The sequence below is a fragment of the Sapajus apella genome, unplaced genomic scaffold (genome assembly GCF_009761245.1).
Source record: "Sapajus apella isolate SASKATOON/1434 unplaced genomic scaffold, GSC_monkey_1.0 scaffold64, whole genome shotgun sequence".
NCBI classification, from domain to species: domain Eukaryota; kingdom Metazoa; phylum Chordata; class Mammalia; order Primates; family Cebidae; genus Sapajus; species Sapajus apella.
The window spans coordinates 6,682,250-6,710,161 of NW_022437004.1; the positions used below are offsets into that span (position 1 = coordinate 6,682,250).

At 39.9% G+C, this 27,912-nt stretch overlaps 1 protein-coding gene across 6 annotated transcripts in view; it reads left to right on the forward strand.

The window, feature by feature from the left end:
* The first annotated feature begins 208 nt into the window (after positions 1–208).
* FNBP1L (formin binding protein 1 like) overlaps positions 209–27,912 on the forward strand; it is a 93,922-nt gene continuing 66,218 nt past the window's right edge. For 3 of the 6 annotated variants that reach the window (XM_032247986.1, XM_032247987.1, XM_032247988.1), the window contains exon 1: positions 209–465. In XM_032247986.1, coding sequence (XP_032103877.1) covers positions 442–465 — 24 coding nt within the window. In that variant the 5' untranslated portion in view covers positions 209–441. The remainder of the gene's footprint in view (positions 466–27,912) is intronic. The other 3 variants (XM_032247990.1, XM_032247991.1, XM_032247989.1) reach the window with 2 other exon arrangements.

Here is a 27,912-nt window from a genome sequence, read left to right on the forward strand (position 1 = left end):
CTTTCTATCTTGGAAACAAGGGTCCGAGTGGCGGCCGCGGCGGGGCAGTCCAAGCTCCGGGGTACCGGCGGGAGGAGACTCAACCAGCGACAGGGGCCCGCAGGGGGACCCCGCCGGCGGCGGCCAGCAGAGCCCAGGTCCTCCCCGATCCCAGGATGCACTGCTCCCCGCCCCCTCCCCGCGCCGCGTTCCGCCTCCCCTCGGCCCCGGCCCCCTCCCGCCCAGCTCGGGGAGGCGGGGACGCGGCGGCGGCGGCGCCTTCTCCAGTCGCGTCTTTCGCAGTCACTGGGGAGCCCGGCGGTGGCAGCACCTTTCGAGGCAGAGCCTCTTAGCTGCGAGCCCGCCGGCCAGTGAGTGAGGGGACGGATAGACTGACGGCGGAGCCGACAGACGGACGGACAGCGGCACCGCCAGACGGCCAGAGACGCCTCAAGTTCCGCCATGAGCTGGGGCACGGAGCTGTGGGTGAGTGGAGGAGAGGGGCGCCCCGTGTGGACCCCGGCCCCCGAAAAGCACGGGTTGGCGCCGTGGACCCTCGGCGGTGAGGGCGCGCACCGCCGTCCTCGGCCCCGCGCTGGCGGAGGAAGAGGGTCCCGCTTCTCTTTGTGTGCAGACTCCTCTTTCCTTCTCGGCCGGGGGTCGAGGGGGCCGCTAGTCCGCACTCCCGCCTTTGCCGCCGCGGTGGGGCTCGGGCGGCGCCCGGGACGGCCTGGGGAGCAGCTCGCAAGCTCCCGCGTCTGCCGGGATCGTCTCTCGTCCCTTCTCGCTCCTCCGCCTTCACTTTCCCGACGCCTGGCTTCGCGCCAGGCCGCTCGTCTCTCCCTTTGTATCTCTCAGCCCGGAGGCGGGGGAGGGGGTCCATTGTCCCCAAGGGGCGCTGTTCGAGGGCTAGGAAGGGGCCGGCCGCGGTCCCTAGCCCGGGCCAGGATCCGCGGGGCTAGGGCGTCGTCGGGCTGGGGCGGCGTGGGGAGCGGGGAGGCGCCGCCCAGAGCCCTCGCCCCAGGTATGGGGACCCGGGCGGCTTTGTTCGGAGCCCGGCCTCGGGCCAGCCAGGCCCAGCCCACACGCCCATTTCCCTCTCCTTGCCACTGTGCTTTGGGCGGGCATAGCTTCGATGGACTCCTGTTTGGCTACCCCCCGCTGCAGCCTTTGGCTGGTGGGTTGGTTTTGGGGGCTGAATTGGTAAATCGAGTGATCGATGGGGAAGCTAATTTTGCTTAAAGGAGCGTAGGTTTCCCTGTTGCTCACTTCCCCCTCCGTTCTTTATTCTCATTCGTCCTTTCTCCTTCGTTCTCTCCTTTTCTTTCCTCCCCGTCTTTCTTTGGCACCGGAGGCTCCAGACAATGCCCCGAGTCTGGCCAAGGTACGGGCGGAGGGTAATAGGTCAGAGAATTTGCTCCCGGCGCCGGCGCGGAAGGGTGGAGGTGTGGAGGGCAGTGATTTCTCAGGTGCGGCCGGGGGAACTGGGGGCGTGGGGGCGCTGTCCCGAGAGCTGCCTGGCCTCAGCCACTCCCCTTTTTATTCCACCTGTGCCTGTTTTCCTTGCCTTTTGTTCGCGAGGATCTCGTGAAATCACTACAGAGAAAGGGGAGAAATAACTTTTGAGTATGTATGTGCCCGGCTAGGGTGGGAGTGAAAGCCGATCGGTTAATTGAAAGGCAAAATGTTTTCTTATTTTTCACGTCTACTCTTGGATTGGGAATCTTAGAACTGAGAGACTTAGAGTCCATCTAGTGAATGCTTAGCCAGCCAGGAATCTCTTGTGCAACATTCTGGACAAGGGCTTACCCAGTCTGTAAACACACCACCCAAGAGAAAATACCTTAGGAGCCCTTTCATTCCGTTTCTTAGATAGCATTAATTGTTCTTACATTGGGGAGGATTGTATCGTACATGAATTATGCAAAGTTTAATCCTTTTACATTGCTAAGTTTCTCAGACATTATTGGCCTTTTTTCCTTACACTTTGTGCATTCTGTAATTGATTTTAGTGAGTTATCAATGAAAGGAAATGGGTATAGTTTTATTGTCAATGTTTTAAATTTTTTCATGCTTATTAGAGTGCATTCATCTATTTTTATAATTACAAAATAATATTTGCCTACTTAAATGACTCGTGCTTCAAAGGAAACTAAAATGTAAGCAGAGTACTTTAAAATAAACATGGGAAAACAGTGGAGGCATGTTATTTAGATTTAACTCTTAAGATTTTTTAAAAATTCACCTTGTATCACACTAAAGAAAAAGTTTAAGGGAAAACTATTTTAGTGAATAAAATGCGATTGTAAAAGCTTTTTAAAAAACTTACAGTATTACATAAAGAAACTATTCCATTCCTCTACTGTCTCCTGTAATTTGGTTATTTACTTTTAGCATTTAAATAGTTTTTCAGCAATCTGAAAAGATAAACTGTAGAAGAGATGAGAATTTTTGTCCTAACTAAAATTTGTTTTGTGTCCTTTGGAAATTCCGAGAAAATGTTTTTAATTTTTCTCTTAACATTTAATACATCTCTATATTTTAAGATTTTTAATTGTATGAGGATTTGAGGGAAACATTTATTAGAAACTAAGAAATGTAGAATGTAGTAATATTAACTTGATGTCTGAAACTTAGATAAGTAGAACTTGGTGCGGAGGATATTGTTGGGACTAGAAGAGTCCTTAGAAAAATTTGAGTATACTTCCTGTTTTTACTCTTCTCAGTTTTGAAAAATGATTTTACTTCCAATGGATCGTAATGTAATACAAACACCTGTGCTGTTCTCTTGCCGTTGAGGAATTTGAGGTTGGGAAATTGTCTTGAAATTTTGGATTCAGTATCCAGTTCTCCTGTTATTTCCTATTTAGAATCACATTACTGTCCCGAAGAGTTAATTATTGAGAATGAGAATACGTTGTTACAGAAAAAAATACGTAGCCATGTACTCAAACCTGTCTGTTTTTTGTAACAATCATTGGAGTTTTTATTGCTATTTTAGTGCTTTTTAAGTCATGTTAAATTTGAGAAAGAAAGATTCCTTTCAGTAGGACAGCTCCAATACTGACTTTGGGGGACTTTTATAATGAATGATATGCTAAGTGGGTTGTGTCAGACTGGTTGTGTAGCTGTTAGGAGATATGAACTAACTGGTAATGAATTTGAGCTGTGCTTACAGGGATTTCTAGTGTTCCAAATGAGTAAATAAATTAGTGAATACATATTACAGTCACAGTTTTGCATTGTGTTCTGGGTAATACCAAAGAAAGAGATGATACTGTCTTCACTTCTTCAGGATGCAAGGTAGCATCTTAGGCATTGCTTATTGTGTTCATTTCTTTATTACATAATAAGAATAGATGGTTTAGTTAGCCAAATATGAATTAATAATTTCACAAAGCATGGATTTTGAAATTATTAGCTTTTTGTTTGTTTTTTTTTTTACTGATAGAGAAATTAGAGATTGGAGAAGACCTATGTTTAGTCAATAGGTTTTACTTATTAAGAAAAAGGTTTTTAGTTTTTTATTACCTGGTTAAAGTTAGAAAAAAAAATCTGTGTATGGGTTGTGACTGTACGTATAGATAAGAAAAAAATATATGGCTGAGCACCTCACATTCATATGATTTAATGAAAAATATGCTATTCAAGGGAAATGCTGGACAAGTCTGGTAGTTAGAAGATGGATTCAGATATCTGATGTATAGGTGCATATAAATCTTTTTTATGCCTTAATCTCCTGGCCTATATAATCTTTGGCCCTTAGTTTAAGAATGTATAATTTAAAAGCCATTGTTATTTTTATCATATTATTATATTATTATTATTTTTGAGACAGAATCTCTTTGTCGCCCAGCCTGGAGTGCAGTGGCATGATCTTGGCTCACTGCAACCTCAGCCTCCCAGGTTCAAGCGATTCTCCCACTTCAGCCTTCTGAGTAGCTAGGATTACAGGCATGCACCACCATGCTGACTAATTTTTGTATTTCTAGTAGAAACGGTTTCACCTTGTTGACCAGGCTGGTCTCAAACTCCTGAGCTCAGGTGATTTGCCCACCTCGGCCTCCCAAAGTGCTGGGATTACAGGTGTGAGCCACCATCCCTGGCCTTCATCATATTATTAACTAGATACATTTGACAAAGCTTCTATCTTTTTGGAAGAAACTGAAAAATGTGGGTTGAGTGATAGATTAGGTGGATAATTTATGTATTACCCCCAGTCTTAATCCATTAATGCTTCATTATCTTTGCTTTGTAGCACTTTATATACCACTTAAATTTACATTGTAAGTGACTAGATTGTCCTTGAGTATAGAGAGGCTGGATTCATCTTTGTTTTCACTGACGAAAACAATGCTTGTAGGTGATCATGAATGTTTTGGCCAATTGAATTAATAGTTGATTGCATTACCCAGAGTATTGATTACTAATTAGCAAGTGTATTTTTAGGGTTCTGAAGGTCTTTGTAGGTGATGATAGGCCAGGTGATCCCATAACAGCCCAAAAAAGTCTAAAGCTAAAACTAAAATGTTAGTAAAGTTTTACTACTTGGGTTAAACATTTTTATCAAGTAAAATGGTAAAAGAATGAGGAAGAAATTACCTACAGGTAATTTCTGGTGAATTTATTTGAATGATAGCTTGGTGATGTAACTGACTAAATAATTGGTGAAATCTTAGGCCCCATTAATAGATTTATCTGGAAGAAAGGAATTGGGTCTCATTATAGCCTACTGGTTAGACCATATCTGTAATATATATTTATACTTTTAGAGATGGAGTCTTGCTATGCTCTCAGGCCAGTCTTGAACTCCTGGATTCTAGCAATTGTCATGACTTAAGCTTCCAAGAAGCTGTGACTGTCTATAATATTATTGACTTTAATTTTACTTCACATTGTTTAGAGGGTGCTTGTCCAGAGGAGGTTGACAAAGAAAATTCATTATTAATGTAAACTGAATTGCTTCTCCAAAAGCAAATGAAAGGCCATGAAACTGCTATAGGAATTCAGTTTTATTTTAAAAATACAATAATTATTTTTTGTCTGTTATATGGGAAGCACTGTTACGTTTGGCGAGATTTGATTTATGAAGGCTTGTGATATTGGCCCTGCCCTGACAAAAGATAGAGTTGACTTGAGGTGATACAACTTTACTAACTCCAAAATACTTCTCTACATTGATACTACTACACGGAATGCCCTCTGTTGACCAGTTCCTATCAACCCATGCCTCCACACTACACATTCTGGATATTATCTTTCTTATGGGACTACCACCTTATGTTATAGTTATTTCTTCTGCATTCAAAGCTTAGGGAAATGGTCATGGTATAAATATTTATATCTTCCCTTTTGTTGGTAGAAATTGTTGTGTTCAACATTGTATTACAGATGTTATTGCTATTAAAGAGGATGAGTGTGAGTTACCAAGGCATCTGCTTATGTCACCATTCCATAATGACTATAATAAGTTGGAAGCTGCAGAGCTGCCTCTAATCAGTATCTCCTTTGCATTGCCACTCATACTCCAATTACTTCCATTTGCTTTCCCTGCGTTTTTCTTAAAATATTTGCTCTTTTTCCTTCCCCCACCCTATAAAATGTGCTTTTGGCTGGAAACTTCAAAAAAACCTATTCTACCAACTTTTCCTGTCAGTCAGTTTGTAGACAGAAAGCATGGCAAGAGAATAGTGATGGCTTTTAATTATCAAATACCTTCTGTGTATATCAACAAGTGGTATCTTGTTTAGTAATCTTTCATCTTTAAACATTTTCACTTCAGTAGCAAAAAAATTCTGTCTCGGGGACTATATAGAATAGGAAAAACTGGTAGGAAAGCTTATGTAAAAGTTTTGTTTTATAGAATGTAAAAGCTGTTCGATATTTCACTTCAGGCCATGTCTAACACAATTAAAACATGTAAACAGGACTGATGCTTGTTCATTCAACAGATGTTTATTTCATGACTATTACAGCTTGGGCACCAAGCTAGGCTTCCTGGGGCATACTAAAAGAATCAATTATATATCAGCATGAGCCTCAAAGCCACCCTAAAATAAGTAGAAAGTAATAAATAGACCTTAGGGCTGCGAAAAATGACTTTTCACTCTAGATATCACAGGAAAATCTTTAGGAAGGCTGTGTCTTTTGACCTAGGTTTTGGAATAAGAAGGGTTATGCAGGCAGGGGTTCCTGAGAAGTTCCTAGAAGGCAGATATTCTATCTTATTCATTGTCTGATTCATTGCTGTATCCTGCCTGGCTTAGAGCCTGACATTATTAGGGTCTTTAATAAATATTTGCTGGACTAACCTGGGTATAGTGTTAGGTTTGACTTGAATTTGAGTGTAGAATGCCGGAAAAGAAGTGATGAAGGGTAGATTGGAATGAGGGAGGCAAAGAGATTGGTCCGGCTGAATGCTTGATTCATGAACTGTGTGTGTGTGTGTGTGTGTGTGTGTGTGTGTGTGTGTGTGTAATGCATTTGATTGATTGATTGTATATAATCAATCCACTTTTCAGACCATTTAAAAATTCACAGAAGAAAATCTTTGTTAGTAGAAGGGATTACCTCTTGCTTCTCACTACTTTGGTGGCAGGAGGGGGAATACCCCTGGGTTTTAGAGGATGAGAGTGTATTGATTTTATCACCCCTGCAAGAATATTTTGAAGGATGTTAGTTCCTTTAATAACTAAATGTTATTGATTTGAAATCAATTTTATTTTTAGATATATATTATTACTACAGCTGATTTATACTGTTTTTTCTTTCCCCTTTATCTGTGACTTTATACTGTAGGCTCTTCATATATGTGATTTCTGCATCTGTGGATTCAACCAACCATGGACTGGAAATATTAATTCAAACAATTGTACAACAATAAAAATAACACAAATCTAAAAACAATATAGCATAACTATTTACACATATCATTTACATTGTATTAGGTATTGTAAGTAATCTAGAGATGACTTAAAGTACATGGGAGGATGAATATACTCTGCTGTTTTATTTTTATTTTATTTTTAGAGATAGGTTCTTGCTCTGTCACCCAGGCTGGAGTGCAGTGGCATGATCATAGGTCAGCCTTAAACTCCTGGGCTCAAGCGATCCTCCCATATCAACCTCTCAAGTAGCTAGGACTCCAAGCATGTGCTACCATAGCCAGCTAATTTCTTTAATTTTTTTGTAGAGACAAAGTCTTGCTGTATTGCTCACCCTGGTCATGAACTCCTGGCCTCAAATGATTTTCCTCCATTAGCCTCCCAAAGTGCTGGAATTACAGGCCTGAGCCACCGTGCCTGGCCCTATGCCCACAGGCCGTTTTATAAGGGACTTCAGCATCCATGGCGAATACCAATGCTGGTGGACAACTATATTTTTACTTCTATATCAGTTTAGATATCAGTGCTTTTTCTGGAAGTGAGAGGGTGTTCATTGCGAAAATGCAGTTAGTTTTGATCCCTATACTTTTGCTTTAATTCCTAGTTTCATGAGCTGATTTATGTATTAAGTTTTCTTTTTTTTTTTTTTTTTTGAGACGGAGTTTCGCTCTTGTTACCCAGGCTGGAGTGCAATGGCGCGATCTCGGCTCACAGCAACCTCCGCCTCCTGGGTTCAGGCAATTCTCCTGCCTCAGCCTCGGAGTAGCTGGGAGTACAGGCACGTGCCACCATGCCCAGCTAATTTTTTTGTCGTTTTAGTAGAGACGGGGTTTCACCATGTTGACCAGGATGGTCTCGATCTCTTGACCTTGTGATCCACCCACCTCGGCCTCCCAAAGTGCTGGGATTACAGGCTTGAGCCACCGCGCCCGGCCCGTGTTTTCTAATAACAAAATATTTTAGAATATTTGAAATATCACCTTCCAGTTGATGACAATGTTAAATGCTTTAAAACTGCAAATTGTGCTTTAAAAATATTAAAAATAATCTAAATAATTTTAATATTGTCACATATGCCTTTCAGCATTTTTTTTCTTAGAATAAATCATATTCTATGATTGGTTTTACAGAATTTTCATTGACTAGTTCTTTGAAACCTCTTTTATACTATAGGGGATTGCTGCCAGGCATTGTAAGATGTTATCTACCTGGGCATGGTGGTACTCCCCTCTAGTCCCAACTATTTGGGAGCTTAAGGAGGGAAGATACCTTGAGCCCAGGAATTTGAGTCCAGCCTGGGCAATATAATGAGATGCTGTCTCCAAGGGAAAAAAAAAGTCTTGACTGCTTTTTGTAATGTGGAAGTCAAGATTTAGAATCTATATGGAACCCAAGAAAAAAAAGTCTATAATAACAAGGATAAAAGTTTTTGTAAAGTGTCTATATTACTTCCAAATTATTCATGTTTGGCAATTAGGGGAATTTTTTCCCTTAAGTTCTTGATGGAAAACTAATCAGCAGATTTTACAAATATCTCATTAAAGTTGGGAAATACTAGTATTTGTATACTTGTTATAGTTGGAAAAGAATAAATGTGCGAAGTGAGACTTTTCTATTTTTGGCACACTTTAATTTTGTTGTTTTTAGGGAGTAAAGGATCTGTTTTGTTTTTGTTGTGTCCTTGCTGTGTACCCAATTTATAGAAAAGGAGCCAGGTGCAGTGGCTCATGCCTATAATTCCAGCACTTTGGGAGGCCAAGATGGGCAGATCTCTTGAGCCCAGAGAGACCAGCCAGGCATGGTGGTGTGCACCTGTAGTCCCAGCTACTCAGGAGGCTGAGACAAAAGAATCACCTGAGCCCAGGAGTCAAGGCTGCAATGAGCTGTGATCTGCCACTGCACTTCAGCTTGGGTGATAGAGTGAGACCCTGTCACAAAAAAAAAAAAAAAAAAAGGAAAAAAAAAGTGGTTGCTTATGGGGGAGTATTTACTGGGGATGACAAGCCATTGAATCCCTCTACTGATTCAACAAATATTTGAGTGTTTAATGTATGCCAATTCCTTTCCCCTCCCTCCCTCCCACTTCTTTCTTTTGTTTCTTGGCAGGGTCTCACCCCATAACCCAGGCTGGAGTGCAGTGGTGCCATCACAGCTTACTATAGCTTTGACCTACCTGATTCAGGTGATCCTGCCTCCTCGGCCTCTTAAGTAGCAGGACTGTAGGTGCTTGCCACCATACACAACAAATTTTTGTATTTTTTGTAGAGATAGCGTGTAGCCATATTGCCGAGGCTGTTCTTAATCTCCTGGGCTCAAATCACCTGCCTACCTCAGCCACCCAAAGCACTGGGGATTGCAAGTGTGAGCCGTTGCATCTGACCTCCAACCACTATTCTGAATTGCATTGCCACTGATTACTTTTTTAGGTTTTAAAATTTCATTTAAATGATACCATATGATAAGTACTTCTTTGCATCTTCTTCCATTTAACATTTGTTTTCTTCCATTTTTCATCTTCTTCCTTGATATCTGAGAATCATCCTTCCATGGTTAGTTGCAATGTTCCATTTTATGTATAGAATTTGTATTTTCTTCTGCCATTTGCTTGGTGTCATTACTGGTCTGGGATTACCTTAAACCGGGTTTAAGATGTACAATTCCCTTGTGTGGTTGTTGGATTTTGATTTTTCTCTCCCTGTATCTCTTGCTAGCTTAAAAAAACAGTTTCAGGATTGGCAAACTTCCTCAGAGCAAGAGTAGCTTATGTGCTCTTTTACCTTTCTGGATTCTCCTTTTTACTTCATATATATTGACTTGTCTTTAATGATTTAAAATTTTTGAAATATATTTTATCCAGATTTTTAAATTCAGTTAAATAGTGATAGTTCACCCAGATAACTTAGTCCACCATTACTAGAAATAGGAATTTCTTATATTAAGTTTCTAATTTTTGCTATTTTAATTTCTCAGAGCCTTATTTTTTTGGTTTTGTTTTCTGAATGTAATTTTAAAATAGCATCTACCTGTATCTTGGAGTTATATCTTCTCTTAGTTCTTTTTATAGATCAAAGATAGGTTTTTGAGGAGGAAAACTGGATATCCACATGAAGAAGAATGAATTTTTTTGTTTTTAGGTAGAGATGGAGGTCTCACTATGTTGCCCAGGCTGGTCTTCAACTTCTAGGCCCAAGTGATTCTCCTGCCTCAGCCTCCCAAACTGTTGGGATTACAGGTGTGGGCCACCATTGCCAGGCCCAGAAGAATGAAATTAGACCTTCATGTCACACCACATACAAAATCAACTTAAAATGGATTAAAGACTTAAACATAGGACCTGAAACTAAAAATACTAGAAGAAAATATAGGAGAGAAGTTCCATGACATTGGTCTGGTCAGAGGTTTTTTAGCTATGACTCCAAAAACACAGGCAACAAAAGCAAAATGAACAAGTGGGATTACATCAAACCAAAAGGCTTCTACACAACAAGGGAAGCAATCAACAGAGTAAAGAGACAACCCATGGAATGGAAGAATATTACAGTTGTCTGCCGTTCAGTTTTGCTTTTTGTGGTCAACTGTGGTCTGAAAATATTAAATGGAAATTTTCAGAAATACACATTCACATAACTTTTGATACTATTTATTATTGTTATAATTGTTCTCTATTGTTGTTAATCTCTTACGGTGCTTAATTTATAAACTGAACTTTATCATAAGTATAGAAGTATAAGGAAAACATAGTATAGACTTATATAGGCTTTAGTACTACCCAAGGTTTCAGGCATCCTCTGGGGGTCTTATAATGTGTCCTCTGTGGGCTGAATTTGGTGGCTCACACCCGTAATCCCAGCACTTCGGGAGGCCGAGGTGGGTGGATCACTTGAGGCCAGGGGTATGAGACCAGCCTAGTCAACATGGCAAAACCCCATCTCTACTAAAAGTACAGAAATTAGTCAGGCATGGTGGCACGCACCCGTAATCCCAGCTACTCCAAAGGTCGAGGCACAAGAATCGATGGAACCCAGGAGGCGGAGGTTACAGTGAGCTGAGATCACACCACTGCACTCAGACTGAGCAACACAGAGAGACACTGTCTCACCAAAAAAACCCTGTATTTGCAAACTATGCATCTGATAAGGGGTTAATACCCAAAATATGTAAGGAACTCAGACAACTCAATAGCAAGAAAACAACTTGATTAAAAATGGGCTAAGGACCTGAGCATACATTTCTTGAAAGAAGACGTATAATTGGCCAACATGTATATGAAGAAATGCTCATCATCTCTAATCATCAGGGAAATGCAAATTAAAGCCCCAATGAGATACCACCTTACAGCTATTCTAGGGCTATTATTTAAAAAAGGAAAGATAAATGTTGGCGAGGATGTGAAGAAAAGGGAACCCTTGTACACTGTTGGTGGAAATGTAAATTAGTGCAGCCATTATGGAAAACACTATGACAGTTCCTCAAAAAATTAAAAATAGACTGCCATATGGCCTAGCATTTCCACTTCTGTGTATTTATCCAAAGGATATGAAATCAGTATGGTGAAGAGATACCTGCACTCCACTTTCTTTGCAACATTTTTCACAGTAGCCAAGATATGGAATTGCTATGATTTGAATGTTTGTGTCCCCGCCAAAATACAAGTTGAAGCTTAGTCTCCAGTACCAAAGTACATATTACGTGCCCCTTCTCTGAAATGGTTAGAGAAGACCAGAAGTGTTCTTGATTTCAGATTTTTCTTTTGATTTTGGAATATTTGCATTATACTTAGCAACTGAGTATCCCAAATCTGAAAATCCAAAACCTTAACTGCTCCAATGAGCATTTCCTTTGAGCATCATGTTGGCACTCAAAAGGTTTTGGAACATTTCAGATTTTGGATGCTCAATCTGTTTTAAGCAGTGGGGCCTTTAAGAAGTTATTAGTCTGTAAGGGCTCTGCCTTCATGGAGGGGATAACAGCCCTTATAAAAGGACCTGAGGGAGATAGTTCACACCTTCCATTCCTATTTGCCTTTTTGCTGTGTGAGGACACAGCACCAATGTGCTATTCTTGGAAGCAGAGACCACCCTTCACCAGATACCAGTTCTACTGGCACCTTGATTTTGGACTTCCCAACCTCCAGAACTATGACAAATAAATTTCTGTTCTTTATAAACTACCCAGTCTCAGATACTTTCTTTTTAGCAGCACAAATGGACTGAAACAGGAAGCAATGTAAACATCTATCAGTGGATGAATGGATAAAGAAAATATTGTGTATCTTCACAGTGGATACTATTCGTCCTTAAAAAGAAGGAAATTCCAGGCACTTATTTTCAGGATCTCCTGGGGCTGTGTCACAGGAAAAAAGACAAAGGAAAAAAAGGAAATCTTGTCATTTATGATAACATAGATGAACCTGGAGGATATCATGTTAAGTGAAATAAGCCAGGCATAAAGAGATAAATACCACATAGTCTCACTTACATGTGGAGTACAGAAAAGTTGAACTCATAGAAACAGAGCAAAATGATGGTAACCAGAGGCTGGGTGTGGGAAGAATTGGGAAATATTTGTCAAAAGACTTAAACTTTTAGTTATGCAGGAAGAGTAAGTTCAAGAGATCTATTGTACATCATGCTGACTACAGTTAATAATAATGTATTGCATACTTGAAAATTGCCATGAGAATAATTTTGTTATGTTTAGTTTTCTTATCTTTGCATAATATCTGTAACCTCCAAGGTTGCATTTTTTCCTTTGTCTGTTTTGGTTTCTGTCTTTCATGTTGGAGGCTTTCCTTAAATATTTTGTGATTCCAGGACACTGGAAAGATACCTGTTAAAATTAGGGCATACTGAGCTCTGATATGCTCTACCTGTAAGTTTAGAGTTTGGGTGTTTTGAGGTTTTTGACCCCTTTTTTTTTTTTTTTTTTTCGAGATGGAGTCTTGCTCTGTAGCCCAGGCTGGAGTGCAGTAGCACTGCCTCAGCTCATTGCAACCTATGCCTCCCGGGTCCCCATTCAAGCAGTTCTCCCACCTCAGCCTTCCAAGTAGCTGGGATTACAGGCACGAGCCACCATGCCCAACTAATTTTTTTGTATTTTTTTAGTAGAGATGGGGTTTTACCATGTTGGTCAGTCTGGTCTTGAACTCCTGACCTTGTGATCCGTCCTCTGTGGCCTCCCAAAGTGTTGGGATTACAGGCGCGAACCACTGCACCCGGCCTTTCGATACTTTTTAAATTTTTTCCGTGAGACGGAGTCTTGCTCTCTTGCCAGGCTGGAGTGCGGTGGCGCCATCTTTGCTCACTACAACCTCGCCTCCTGTGTTCAAGAGGTTCTGCTGCCTCAGCCTCCCGAGTAGCTGGGATTACAGACATGCGTCACCACACCTGGCTAATTTTTGTATTTTTAGTAGAGATGGGGTTTCACCATGTTGGCCAGGATAGTCTCGATCTCTTGACCTCCTGATCTGCCCACCTCGGCCTCCCAAAGTGCTGGGATTACAGGTGTGAGCCATTGCGCCCAGCCAGTTTTTGATCCTTTTAAAGGAATTTTGCTTGTTAGTTTACCCTGGAGTGTTCCGATCCCCTTTTTCTTTTCCAATCATTTTGTGAAAGCCCAGCAGGCATGCAGAGTCCTTCTGAGGTAGAAGCAAATTGAAGTATTGATGTCACATATACCATTGCTGTTCATGGTGTTGGGAGCACAATTTTAATTTTTTTTTTAAAATCAGGTTCTTAAATAGCTTGTCTTACGTAACAAGACATTTGGAGGTAGGCTGTCACTGGCATGGGTTCACGAGATCCACACTCTCAACAGCATCTGTGCAATTGTTTTGGACTTTCCTTGAAGTTATAAGGTAACAGTTTAACCATCGTGTTTGTATTTAAGGCAAAAAAAAGTGGGGAACGTCAACAATGTTTGCCTCAAATACAAAAGCTTTCCTAGAAACCTTGCAAAAAAACCCTTCATTCTCATTGTCCAGAGCTGGGTGCACTACACTTGAACAAAATTAGGATTCTATTAGGAAGAAGAGAAATAGGTATAAGATACCCCAAAGCATAGAATATCGGGGATCTCTGTCTCCAAGGAGTTAATGATGACTTTGTAGAGAAAACATATATATGGATATTTGAATTATTACATGGGAGTTAAGAAAAGGATAATAATACAAGTAACTGATCAATCATTTTAAGAGGAGATAAAGTCTTCAGAGATCTCAATGTAGCCCACCATCGTTTTAAGAGGCCTGTTAGTGAAGGGCTCGTGTGTCTTAGCTGGAATCTATGGACCACTTCTTGCTTGCTGCATACACCATGCCATGCTGACATCACCTTCTAGAATGGATGGGTGTTTTAAGCAAGTATCTAGAATTGATGGGCAGTGCATTGTGGAGTTGACCCGACTCAAGACAGATGAGAAGACTCTATGGGGACTGAGGAAAGAGTCATGCATGACACAAAAGGCCAGAAATTTATTTTGTGAGTAGAAGGTTTCCCTGGATGTTGGAAACAAAGAACTATATTTAACCCAGATTTCTTAGTCATCTAAATATAATACCAAGCTATAAATTTGTCTACAGAGAGTAAGAGACCATCAGTCTGGAGTTACTTTTTTTTTTTTAACTGTTAGACTTTGTTTTTTAGAACATTTGTAGATTTACGTAGAAATAGAGTAGATATTACTCCTTCTGCCCTGGTTTCTCCTATTATTAATATCTTACATTAATATGGTACATTTGTTAGGATTAATGAACAAATATCGATACATTATTATTAACTAAAGGCCACAGTTTATTAAGGTTTCTTTACTTTTTAACCTAATGCCCCTATTTTGTTTTATATTGCATTTAGTTGTATGTCTCCTTAGACACTTGGCAGTAGCATTTTCTTATACTTCCCTTGTTTTTGATAACCTTGAAGTTTTGAGGAATACTGGTCAAGTATATTGTAAGTATATACTGTTGGAAAATGTCTGATGTTTTTTATGGCTAGACTGGAGTTACGGGTTTTGGGGAGGAAGACCATACGTCATTTACATCACATTATTTCAAGGGTATCTCTTATCGACAGGATTTATCACTTTTGGTGTTAATCACCTGGCTGAAGTAGTATTTATCAGATTTTTTTCACTGTATTTTTTTCCCTTCTTTTTCTATACTGTACTCTTTGGAAGGAAGTCACTATGTATAGTGCACACTGAAGAAGAGGGGAGTTATGCTCCTGTTGTTTATGATAGAGTATCTACATAATTTATTTAGCGATCTTTTGCACAGGAGATTTGTCTTTTCTCCTCCATCTATTTATTCATCATTTATTTATATCAGTATGAACGCATGGATATTTGTATTGTACTTTGTGTTACAATCCAAGTCTACTTCATTATTGTTGCTCAGATTATTTCAGCTTCGACCATTTGAGCTCTTTTAGTTGGTTTTTGTGTCCTTTTAATGCACTGCCATCAATAAGGATTTTCTTTTAAAGCGCTTTTTACTTTTTGGGACTATAAGATAGCTGATCCAGGCTCATTTTGTACATTTCCTCCCATCCCCTTCAGTGAGTTTGTTTCATACATTTGTAAAACAGATTCTCTTACCACATTTTACATTTTTTTTTTTTCTTTTTGAAATGGAGTCTCACTCTGTTGCCCACGCTGGAGTGCAGTGGCACAGTCACTGCAACCTCTGCCTGCTGGGTTCAAGCGATTCTTCTACCTCAGCCTCCTGAGTAGCTGGGATTACAGATGTGTACCACCATGCCTGGCTAATTTTTATATTTTTAGTGGAAACAGGGTTTCACCGTGTTGGTCAGGCTATTCTCGAACTCCTGACATTGTGATCTGCCTGCCTCGGCTTCCCAAAGTGCTGGGATTATAGGCATGAGCCATGGTGTGGGGCTACATTTTACATTCTTTCTTGAGATTCTCTGATCTCCTAAACGATTTTTAAAACTTGCATACATTAATTCTTTTGTGCTGTGAAGTTTTGTAGGTTTTGACAAGTGCATAATGCCATGAATCCAAAGTTCCAAGATCATATAGAATAGTTTCACTACCTTAAAAATCCCCTATGGCCTACCTCATACCCATTAGAGTTGCTATCATGAGAACCACAGAAAATAACTAGTGTTGGCAAGGATGTGAAGAAATTGAAACCCTTGTACACTTTTGGTAGGAACATAAAATGCTACTGTGCTGGGGAAAACAGTATGGTGGTTCCTCCAAAAATTAAACATATGATCCAGCAATTTCTCTTCTGAGCATATACCTGAAAGAATTGAAAGTAGGGTCTTTTTTTTTGTTTTGCTTTTTTTTTTTTTTTTTGGACGGAGTCTACCTCTGTTGCCCAGGCGAGAGTGCAGTGGTGCGATCTTGCTCCTAGCAACCTCTGCCTCCCAGATTCAAGCGATTCTCCTGCCTCAGCCTCCCGAGTAGCTGGGACTATAGGCGTGCGCCACCATGTCCAGCTAATTTTAGTATCATTTTTTTTTGAGATGGAATCTCACTCTGTTGCCCAAGCTGGAGTGTAATGGCACGATATTGGTTCACTGCAACCTCCGCCTCTCGGGTTCAAGTGATTCTCCTGCCTCAGCCTCCTGAGTAGCTGGAATTGGAGGTGTGTGCCACCACACCTGGTTAATGTTTTCCATTTTTAGTAGAGACAGGGTTTCACCATGTTGGTCAGGCTGTTTTCGAACTCCTGACCTCGTCATCTGCCCACCTCAGCCTCCCAAAGCGCTGGGATCACAGGTATAAGCCACCACACCTGGACTAATTTTTGTATCTTTAGTAGAGATGGGGTTTCACCATATTGCCAGGCTAGTCTTGAACTCCTGACCTCAAGTGATTCGCCTGCCTTGGCCTCCCAAGGTGCTGGGACTGCAGGCATGAGCCACCACACCTGGCCAAAAGTAGGGACTTAAAGAGATATTTGAAAAAATGGAAGGAACCCACTTGTTCATCAGCAGATAAATGGCTAAACAAAATCTGGTATACAGTGAATATTATTCAGCCTTAAAAAGAAAATTCTGACACATTCTGTAAAACATTGAGGACATCATGCTGAGTGAAACAGGCACATCAGAAAAGGACAAATACTGTACAATTCCGTTTACATGAGGTACCTATAGTAGTCAAAATTGGAAAGAAGGAAGTAAAATGTTGGTTGCCAGGGAACAGGGGTAGGAAGGAATGGGGTTATCATTTAATGGGCTTAGAGTTTCAGCTTTGCAAAATAAAAAGAGTTCTGGGGATGGGTGGTGGTGATGGTTGTACAACAGTATGAATGTATTGTGATATCACCGACCTGTACACTTAAAAATGGTAGAGCCAAGTGTGGTGGCATATGCATGTTGTCTTAGCTACTTGGGAGGCTGAGGTGGGAGGGTCATTTGCAGCCAGGAGTTTGAGGCTATAGTTTGCCATAATTGTGCTTGTGAATAGCCACTGCATTTCACCCTGGACAACACAGCAAGACCCCAACTCTTTTTTTAAAAACAAAAAAAGCTAGGCATGGTGGTGTGTGCAATATTCCCAGCTACTCTTGAGGGTGAGGTGAGAGGATCCCTTGAGTTCAGGAATTCAAAAGTCCAGCATGGGCAACAGAGTGAGACCTTGTTTGTCTCTCTCTTAAAAAAAAAAAGTTGATTGTAAATTTTACATTATATGTATTTTACCACAATAAAAACATTGCTACTCGCCTCCCCCCAATTCCTCTGTGCTTTGCCTAGTCATCCCCTCTTCCCATACAACCACTGATATTTTTACTGTGACTTTTCATCACCTTAGAAGGAAAGCTGGTGCCCATTAGGAATCAGTCCCTTCTTTTCCCTCTCCTCGAACCCCATTAGTCTTAATGACTAATCTTTCTGTCTCAATAGATTTACCTATTCTAGACATTTCATATACAAGGAATTATAGATCTGTGGTCATTGGTGACTGGAATGTTTCAGTTAGCATAATGTTTTCAAGGCTCATATGTATTGTGACATATACATTACTTTTTTTTTTACTGAATAATATTCCCTTATATACATATACCACATTTTATTCATCCATTCATCTGTTGATTGACATTTAGGTGTTTTCTATTTTTGGTATGAATAATGCTACTGTGTGCTGTGAACATTAATGGACAAGTTTTTCTTTCTTCTTTTTTGGAGACAGAGTTTTGCTTTGTCATCCATGCTGGAACGCAGTGGCGCAGTCTTGCTCACTGCAGCCTCGACTTCCTGGGTTCAAGCGATCCTCCCACCTCAGCCTCCCAATGTACCCGGGACCACAGACATAGGCCACCACACCTAATTTTTATATTTTTGGTAGAGATGGGATTTTGCCATGTTACCCAGGCTGATTTCAAATTCCTGGGCTCAAGCAGCCTGCCTCTTAAAGTGCTAGGATTACATATGTGAGCCACCAACTCTGGCCCAATGAACAAGTTTTTTGTGTGGATATGTTTTTCTTTCTCTTGGGTATATACTTAACAGTAGAATTGTTGAGTCATATGGTAAGTCTATTTTTAACTATTTTAGGAACTCCCAGACTACTTTGCATTTTACATTTCCACCAGCAATGTGTGAGAGTCCTGATTTCTACACATCCTTGCCAACGGTTGATATCATCTGAATTTTTGGTTATAGCAATCGTAGTTAGATATAAAGTATCTTATTGTGGTTTTGATATACATTTACTTGATGACAAATAATGTTGAGCATCTTTTCTTATACTTATTGTTCCTTTGTATATCTTTCCTAAAGAAATGTCTGCTTACCTCAGTTAACGTTTGAGTGTTCACCTTAAATTTCTGTGGTAGTATGTACTAGCAAACTATAAATAAAAACTAATATTGATGGCAGTGGTACTGTATTAAGGAAAAATTGCCAGGCAGCAACTCAGGAGGCTGAGGCAGGAGGATCGCTTGAGGCCAGGAGTTTGAGGTCAACTTGGGCAACATAGCAGGATCTTGTCTCTAAGAAAATAAAAATAAAAAAATTAACCAGACATGGTGGTGCACACTTGTAGTTCAAGCTGCTTGGGATTACTTGAGTCTGGGAGTTTAAGGCTACAGTGAGCTATGGTCATGTCACTGCACCACTCCAGTCTGGGTGACAAAGTGAGACTCTGACTCTCAAAAGACAAAAGAAAAGGATAAATGTAATTGTGGTATTAAAGTACCGTATTTATCTTTGATATTCCTCCCTGAACTTGCCCGCTGCTCTTATACTGTGATGTTTGACTTTGAACATTAAGAAACTTAAAATCTAAGTGTGAATGTTAGCTATGCTGTCTTCTATTTATTTAATTACTTGAGATGGGGTCTCACTCTGTTTCCCAGGCTGGAGTGCAGTGGTGCCATCATAGCACAGTAATCTCAAACTCCTAGGCTCAAGTAAGCCTCCTGTCTTAGCCTCCAGAGTAGCTGGGACTATAGGTGCATACCACCAAGCTCAGCCACTTTTTGTGTGTGTGCATACAGGGTCTCCCTATGTTGCCCAAACTGGTCTTAAAGTCCTGGGCTCAAGCATTCCTTCTGCCTTGGCTTCCTAAATTTAGTGCCGGTATTACAACCATGAGCCGCCACCCTCAGCCTTGTCTGTTACTTTTTAAAAGAAACTTTTCCACTAACTGGCACTCCAGTTGACTTGGTTTTCTTGTCTCTGACTATGGATGGGAGTCTTCGTTGCTGTCTGAGTAGAAAGCTTTTTTACATTGTTACCTGTCAGTAGTTTAAGGTATGAAAGTCCAGGAAATGGGCTGGGCATGGTGGCTCATAATCCCAGCACTTGGAAAAGCTAAAGTGGGGGGATCATCTGAGGTCAGGAGTTTGAGATCAGCCTGGCCAACATGGTGAAACCCCGTCTCTATTAAAAATACAAAAACTGGCCGGATGTTGTGATGCACACCTGTAATCCCAGCTACTCTGGAGGCTGAGGCAGGAGAATGGCTTGAACCTGGGAGCCCAAGGCTGCAGTGAGCTGAGATCACGCCATTGCACTCCTACCTGGGAGACATAGTGAGACTCCATCTCAAAAGGAAAAAAAACAAAAAAGTGTGTCCAGGAAATGTGGAGTCTAGGAGATACTTAAAAGTAATGAAAACCTTGTGCATAATTCAAACATGACTTTAGAATTTCATTAATTCCTATAACTGAGATATTTTCCCTGTTCTTTTGTAGTATCTAAGAAGAATAATGGTAATATTATTTTTTAGTGATGCAAGATTACAAATACTGCAGTGGTACTTACTCATATTGTAGATACAGGTTGAGTGTTCCTTATCCAAAATGCTTGTGACTGGAAGATTTTCGTATTTTGGATTATTTTTGGATTTTTTGAATTCTTTCATTTTACTTACTGATTTGAGCATTCTGAAATAGGAAATGCTCCAACGAGCATTTCCTTTGAGCATCATGCTGTCACTCAAAAACTTTTGGATTTTGGAATGTTTCAGATTTTGGAGCATTTCAGATTAGGGATGCTCAACCTGTAGAACGTTAGTTATTTATGTTAAAGCTACATTTTTATTTTTATTCTGCTTAGTGTTTTGACTTTATTATCTATATTAAGAACGTAATTCTTGTCCAGGCACTGTGGCACATGCCTGTAGCTGCAGCGCTTTGGGAGGCCAAGGTGGGCTGATGGCTTGAGCCCAGGAGTTCAAGACCGGCCTAGGCAATATGGCAAGACCCTGTCTCTACAAAAAAAGGCAAATATTAGCTGGGTATGGTGGTGTGTGCCTGTAGTCCCAGCCACTCGGGGGGCTGAGATGAGAGAATTGCTTGAGCTGGGGAGGTGGAGCTTGCAGTGAGCTATGATTGCAACACGGTACACCAGCCTGGGTGACAGAGTGAGTGAGACCCTGCCTCAAGAAACAAAAGCAAAAACAAAAACCTAATTCTTTTTTATTTATCCTATTAGTTTCTTGCCTGGGTGAAATGTTGGTCCATTCCTTTGTTCAACTTCTGGTAGACCATAGGTTAGTCATTTATTTTGTGTATTTTATGCCTTTAAACATCAATGACAGCTTTATATTTCAGCCAGCCTTTAGCATTTGGCTTGGAGAGTCTAATAATAACATTAATTTATGGGGGTGTTAGGTGGGCAGTAGTTTATAGTTTTGTAAGTTTTCATTGATTGTGATTCCCACTTGGCTGGGAAATGGTGCTGTTAATTAGCACTACACAAATCTGGGTAATCATTAGAATCATCTAGAGAATTTAAAGGCAGTAAAAACCATACTCCCAAATCCTACTCTAATCTCTTGAATCAGAATCTCTGGAATGAGGCCCAGAAATTTGTGTTTTTTGAAAACACTTCAAATGATTCTGACAGTACCAAGGTTTGATAACCATTGCTTTATGTACTCTAAAATCTGTACTTATGTCAAGTCAGGGAATTAGAAATCTCCTTATTCTTGGACTGAGTCATTTTCCCTTTGTACTCCTATTAAATTGATTTTAGTAATAATAATCTAATGATTATTGAATACTCAAGCAGTATATTTCACATTTTGGGGTTCAGAGAGACTAAGTATCTTATCCAAAACTACTTCATAGTTAGTGGCAGAGTGGTAGAAATTCAGATCTTTCTGTATCCAGAGCCCTTACTCTTTACCATGAATATTATACTGCTTTTATTGAATTGCTTTTGTTGAGAAGCCAGCCATTGGTGTATGTGCAGAGTGATTATTAAAAATCCTAACAGTTTGTCAGTTTACCATAAAGATGTTAAGAGTATTGCTGATTGTATTATGCTATTCCCTATGAGACTCATGAGAGAAATTACTCTTTAGCTTTTTTATAGTATAGAAACTGCATTTTCTATAACTGTTTATGTTTCTCATTTTGCACTTGCTGCTAGAAAACTTAAAGTTAGATTTCTGGTTCACTATTAGCAAATGTATAGGATATTTTGTTTAAAATTTTATTCTTGGTATCATATTTCTTTTTTGGTCTATTTCTTTTTTTCATTTTCATCTCTTTTATAATTATTTTATCTTGCTCTGTTATCTTCATATCCCTTTAGAGGGAAGTGTTAGGAAATTAACAAGTGATTTTGAACCATTTTCTGTAATTCTGACCAAAAATCTTTTGAAAGAGTTGAATTTGGGCAAGAAAGGATCTTATAATTTGGAACATTGTCTGTGTGCCAGGCACTTCGCTAGATGTTCTTTTTTTAGTTTACTTTAATGTCAGTTCCATGAGATAAGTAGTGATATTCCCATTTTACAGAAGGTGAAACTAAGAAAGTTCAACTTTTGTCATGCAAAACTAAATTCTGATCTAGATTTATGTGACGCCAAAACTTTTTTTGTGTGCCTCTAATGGATCTAATATACCTAGAGATTTCTTAACCCTCTAGTGGGGGTCATTTATATCTTCAACAAACATTTGCAAGCACAGTGCCTAGTTCTGGGTATGCATCCCCAACTGCCTTGTAGAAATTGCCACACTGGATAGGCTGTCTTAACTTGAGCTTATTGTGTATTTGAACAGACATTGTATTAGTCTGTGGTCCTGGTAGAAAATGGCACTCAAAAGACTTAACTGAGGAGCTTTAAATAAACTTTTTATAAAGGTGTGGGCCTGGACAATGGAGCCAGCAGTGGTTAATGGTGCCTTACCCTAGAGCTAGTAACAGCTGGGAGCTGCTCGTAGTTAGGCCTTAAGGGCAAGGAGAGGCAATGGTTACTAGCCCTCTAAACAGCAGCTGTAGGGGAAAGGACTACTTGACAGGATCTGGCCTTCAGTAGGGAAATATAGAAAATTTGCAGCAGAGTGGTAGAGGAATAAAAACTTTGACTTCACTTTTATCCTGCTGTTTCAGAATGCCTCCAATTGACTGAACCAAAGGAGAAGTTAGAGGGCAAGGGAACCCATTGATAATAGTCTATTGGGGCCCAAGGAATTGTTGATGAAAGAAAGATAGTGATTCTGGAGGATGAAACAGTAAGGAGCACAGACCTGGCCCTTATTCTGAAGGAATTTACTATCCAGCAGTGAAGACAAGTATTGAGCAAATTATTACAAGTATGACGAGGGCTAGGGAAACTTATGATAGATGTACCTAGTCTCAGAAGGCTTGTCTGTGGAACAGTCTTCACACACCCTAGTTTTAAAAACAGGTCCCCTTCTACAGAGATTATGATTTACTAGGTCTGGGCAATATTTTTAAAAATCCTACTTAGGTGATTTTGTCAGTCATTTCTTAGATGCCATTATGCTGGGGCTTAGAGGTTCAGGGAAAGAATGACGTGAGATGAAGCTAGAGAGATGATGGCCAGAGCCTGATAGGTCTCTTCTTCCCCCCTTCCCCTCCCCTCCCTTCCCCCCACTCCTTCCTTCTTTCCTTGTTAAATAACTGTATCCTAACTACTTCTGCCTCTTTTCACAGCAGTCCTCATTCTCAGACCTAGCTTCTTCTTCTGTGAACCTCCAATTCTTTAGGAGGTACACACACACACACACACACACACACACACACACACACACGTGTGTGTGTTTATATGTATATATCAAGGAAGCTGGAGAAATGAAAGTTAAAAATGATAACAGTAGCACTGTGTCATGATAACTGAATTCTAAAGCTTGTTCATTTCCAGTAGAGAACTAGAGTCAAGGTCATTTGTATTTTTTTTTTCCAAGCAAACTGAATCTGAAGTGACTTCTTTTTGAGATTTTTCTTGATATCCAGAAAGATGATACACATAAAACTAAAAAACTATGAGACATGCAAAATATATAGAGCTGCAGTTTGAAAGAAGTAAAATATACTCATAACTTTTAGAAACTAAAGATTCAAGATTTACATGTTCTGAAAATGTATACTGAAAAATTTTTATTTAAAATATATTTAGGCCAGTTGTGGTGGCTCACACTTGTAATTTCTGCATTTTGGGAGGCCAAGGTGGGAGGATCACTTGAGCCCAGAAGATTGAGACCAGCTTGGGCAACATAGGAAGACACCCTCCTCTACAAAAAATACAAAAAAGTTAGCCAGGCATGGTGGTACTGTAACCCGGGGAGCATACTCAGCTTCCAATTCCGAAGAGGGCCTTAGCCTCCCTAACCCGGAAGAATGGGGAAAGATCCCCCTCCCACCCTCAAGGCGTGGTGAGTTTGCCGTTTGAATAAATATCGTGGACCCAGAGTTTTGCAGAAAAGCGGTTTATTAGAAAGAATACAGCTCCCACTGTCGTGGGTGGTGACCCGGAGGGATACCGGTATCCCTGTAGGTAAGGAGCAGCTGGAGTTTTAACCCTTGAGTTATTCCCTCCACATTCATGTTTTCGTCCAATGAGAGGAGTCTTTCAAACTTCCTCTGGAGTGATTGATCTTTGACTCTGATACCGGATTGGGTGCTTGGTCCACAACTCTTGAGTTACAGAGCCTCCTCCTCCTCCTCCGAGAGCTTTCGGAGGGGTTTTTGGGACAAAGGAGCTTCACCTGGCTTTCCCTACCTACCCCGCCTGGGGGAAACCCAGAAAAACAACTTTACATTTGAAACCCCTCTGGTTCCCAGATGGAGGCGTGGAGCAGGTAAACTCCTGCCTTTGAAACCACGCCCCTCTCGGACCTGGGAAGAGAAGTCCCTCAGTATGTCCCTATGGTCCCAGCTACTTGGGAGGCTGAGGTGGGAGGATCACTTGAGCCTGGGAGGCCGAAGCTGCAGTGAGCTGTGGTTGTGCCACTGCACTCTAGCCTAGGTGATGAGCGAGACTCCGTCTCAAAAAACCCCCCCAAACAAAAAACAAACTCCCTATCTTCCACTCATTACACATCACATGCATGTAATAAAGAGTTACTCTGTGCCAATCATCACATTTTGTGAAATATTTTGCATAAGTATAAAAGATAAACTGTAAACATAAAAATCAATTTAACATGACTTGTAAAGGATAAAACCTGCTATTCATAAGAAATTATGCATAAGAAAAATTGTAAAATAATAACAAAATAAGCATTATTAACAGCTTTAAATATTTGAATTATTCTATTTACTAAAAGGAAACATAAAGTAAGGTTGCCTGTTACTAGCTTTACAGAGTTGTGAAATAAAATTGTGAAATCAGACATTCTTACTGGTAGTTTTATATATGAAAATGGCTGATTTCTACGTTTTAGTTCTGTATCTTGCTACCCAACTTTGTCATATTTTTTTCGTCAGTTTTCTTGAGTTTTTGAGATTTTGCAGGTACAAGGTCTGCAGGTAACGATATGCTTATATTTTCCTTTTGCAATGTTTATACCTCCAATTTCTTTCTCTTATTTAATTTCATTGGTATGTTAGTACATTAAAACATGTGAAATATCAGACCAAACATTAACATTGCAATAGTAATGTACAAATGATATGTAACTGATTCTATGTTCAATTAAAGTACTTTTTCAGCTCTTGTTGACTGTAAACTCCAGTGTAGAATCTGCTTTTAATTCTTTGTATCTTCCATCTAGTCCAGTGTCACTTACGAGCTGGTAAGCCCTGAGCCTTTAAGCCCTGAGCCTTACTTTACATGTTTGTATAATAATAGGAGTAATTATGCCTACTCTCAAGGAGAGATTAAATGAGATAATATATGAAAAGCACTCAACACAGCCTGGCACTGGTGACAGTTATTATTATTCATTTAATTCAACAAATAATTGAGTGTTAACCTAAGTATAGGGATATTATGTCAAAAATATCCTATGTTTTTGGTATGATGGAAAGAGAGCTATTAATCAAATAGTCACATAGAGTGGAGTACTGCAAAGGAAAGGAATAAAATTCTGTAAGATGATATCAGTGTAAAAAACATAACCCACCTCTAAGTTCAGCAAGGTTGTCCTGTGGAAAAGATTTTAACAGAGATCTGAAAAATTATTAGGAGATAATAGGTGTGTGTGAGTGGGCAGAAGGGGGAGTTCAGATAGAAGATGTAGCATGTGCAAATAACTCTTAAACAAGAACGTGCCTTTCTCAAATGAAAAAAAATACCCACCATTGTAGCCAGAACAAAACAGATACAGAGAAAGATTTATTATTCAAGTTGGTAAGGTGACTACCATTCACAGAACACTTACTATATTAATTCATTTAATCCTTCCAGTCATTTAAGATACATAAACTGTCATCTCTCCATTTTACCAATGATGAAACAAGGCAGAGAAGTTAAGTGGCTTGCCCAAGGTGACACATCTAATAAATGGCAGAGTCTGTATTTGAACACAGGCAGCCTACATACAGAATCAATGCCCTTAATATTTGTACCATATTGCCTGACATGATCACTTGCATTTTGAAAAGATTGCTCTAATTACAATGTGAAAAATAGATGAGAAGATAATTAGAAAGGACATTGAGAGACCAGTTAAGAGGCTATTGCAGTATTAAACAAATGGTAATTGTAGCTTGGAGTAGAATGATGGCAAGAGAGATTCAGAGGAAGTAGATGGCTTATTATTATACAAAGTGAGTGTATCCTGGGTGAATAAATGAAAAATGAGTGAATGAGCTGAGACACATGTATAATATGGCAGTATGCTGTTTTACTGTACAGTATTTATAAGCAATAACTGTTGAATTATCTGTTGGAATAAAAACCATGAGGTAAATATAAACCTATTTAGATTTATATTGCTATCAACTAAGGTTTTTATCTTAAATACAATGTAGAAAAATATGTTAATCTATAAAGTAGTAGTTTGTATATGTTCACTCTGCAAACTTTTGGGTGCACTTAATGCTATAAAGCTCTTCTGTTTCTCATTGGACCTTTAAATACTCTTCAGCACAAAAATGAATTATAGTACAAAGCTATTACTGCTTCTTAAGATATGAGAATAGAGGAAGAATGCTCTAAATATAAATGAATTAAAAGGAAGAGATTATTCACTCTAAAATTGAATATCATAACCTTCCTGAACAGTAAAGGCAGACAGGCAGAATAAATACTTGGGTCTAATTTGAAAAATCCATATTTCTATTTCAGACATCCTACTATAACCATATCCTGCATTAATGCATTTTTGTGGCTAAAACATTTTTATTTCAGAAAGTTAAAAGATGTAATAAGATACAATAATTGTTTTTAATTCTGCTGTTACTGTTTCTTTAACAATTCTGATACTTTTTCTAATTGTAAGTACCGTCGACAGACACAGACCAACTAATTCTTTGTTAGAAAGAAACTTAATTTTTTAAAAATGTCTGAAACACAAATTCACTTTGGCTCTAGAATAAGCAAACTGTGAATAATTCACACCATGAAAACTGTGAATTAAGAATCATTCTAGTTAGAGATAAATGGGGAACTGATAGTTCAAGAATGTAAGTCAGAATTTACAGTGAATGGCAGGAACTTTCTCTTCTCTCTTCTACCCTCTGAGCAAGTTAGGTGAGGCTCAGCAAGGTTGATGTCCTCAGTGTTGGAAGCTGTGATGGTCTAGAGCCAGGGTATCAGAACCTGGGTATTTGCGGGTAGGAGGGTGGCCTGGAATGGTAAGTCAGGGCCTAAGTAGAGATGGGACAGCCTCCATGTGAGAAGATGGCAGACTCAGTACGGGGTATCAGAGCATAAATGGGATGAGGAGGATGACCATTTGGGAGAGTGGGAAGAGGGGCAGCTATACAGTAATCCATTGCAGTATGTTGGAGCCTAAGTGGAATGTTGAGGGCATCCCATGCAGGAGGGCAGCCAGCCTCAGGGTAGTAGAACCCAGGTGGAGAGAGGGGGCAGTCCATGCATACAGCGGCACAGTGGCATCAGCCTGACCGAGAGTATCAGAATAGGGGGCAGCAGTGGCAGTCTAATAAGGTGTGAAGCCTTGAGTACAGTGAGGAGGATACCTGTGTATAGCCACAGTGGCAGTGAGAGACTCATTATCTACTGGGGATTGATTAAGTGAGTAAATATATTAAGGATAAAGAGAGCCAGGCTTTTTCACTGTTGGAGAAAGAAATTACAAATATTGAAAGGGTATTGAGTTAGATTGCAATTGGAGATGTTGTTGTAAACTCATGGTTTTCTGTATAGATAGATGGATAGATGTAGAAATAAAGAGGTTAATGTTTGGTTA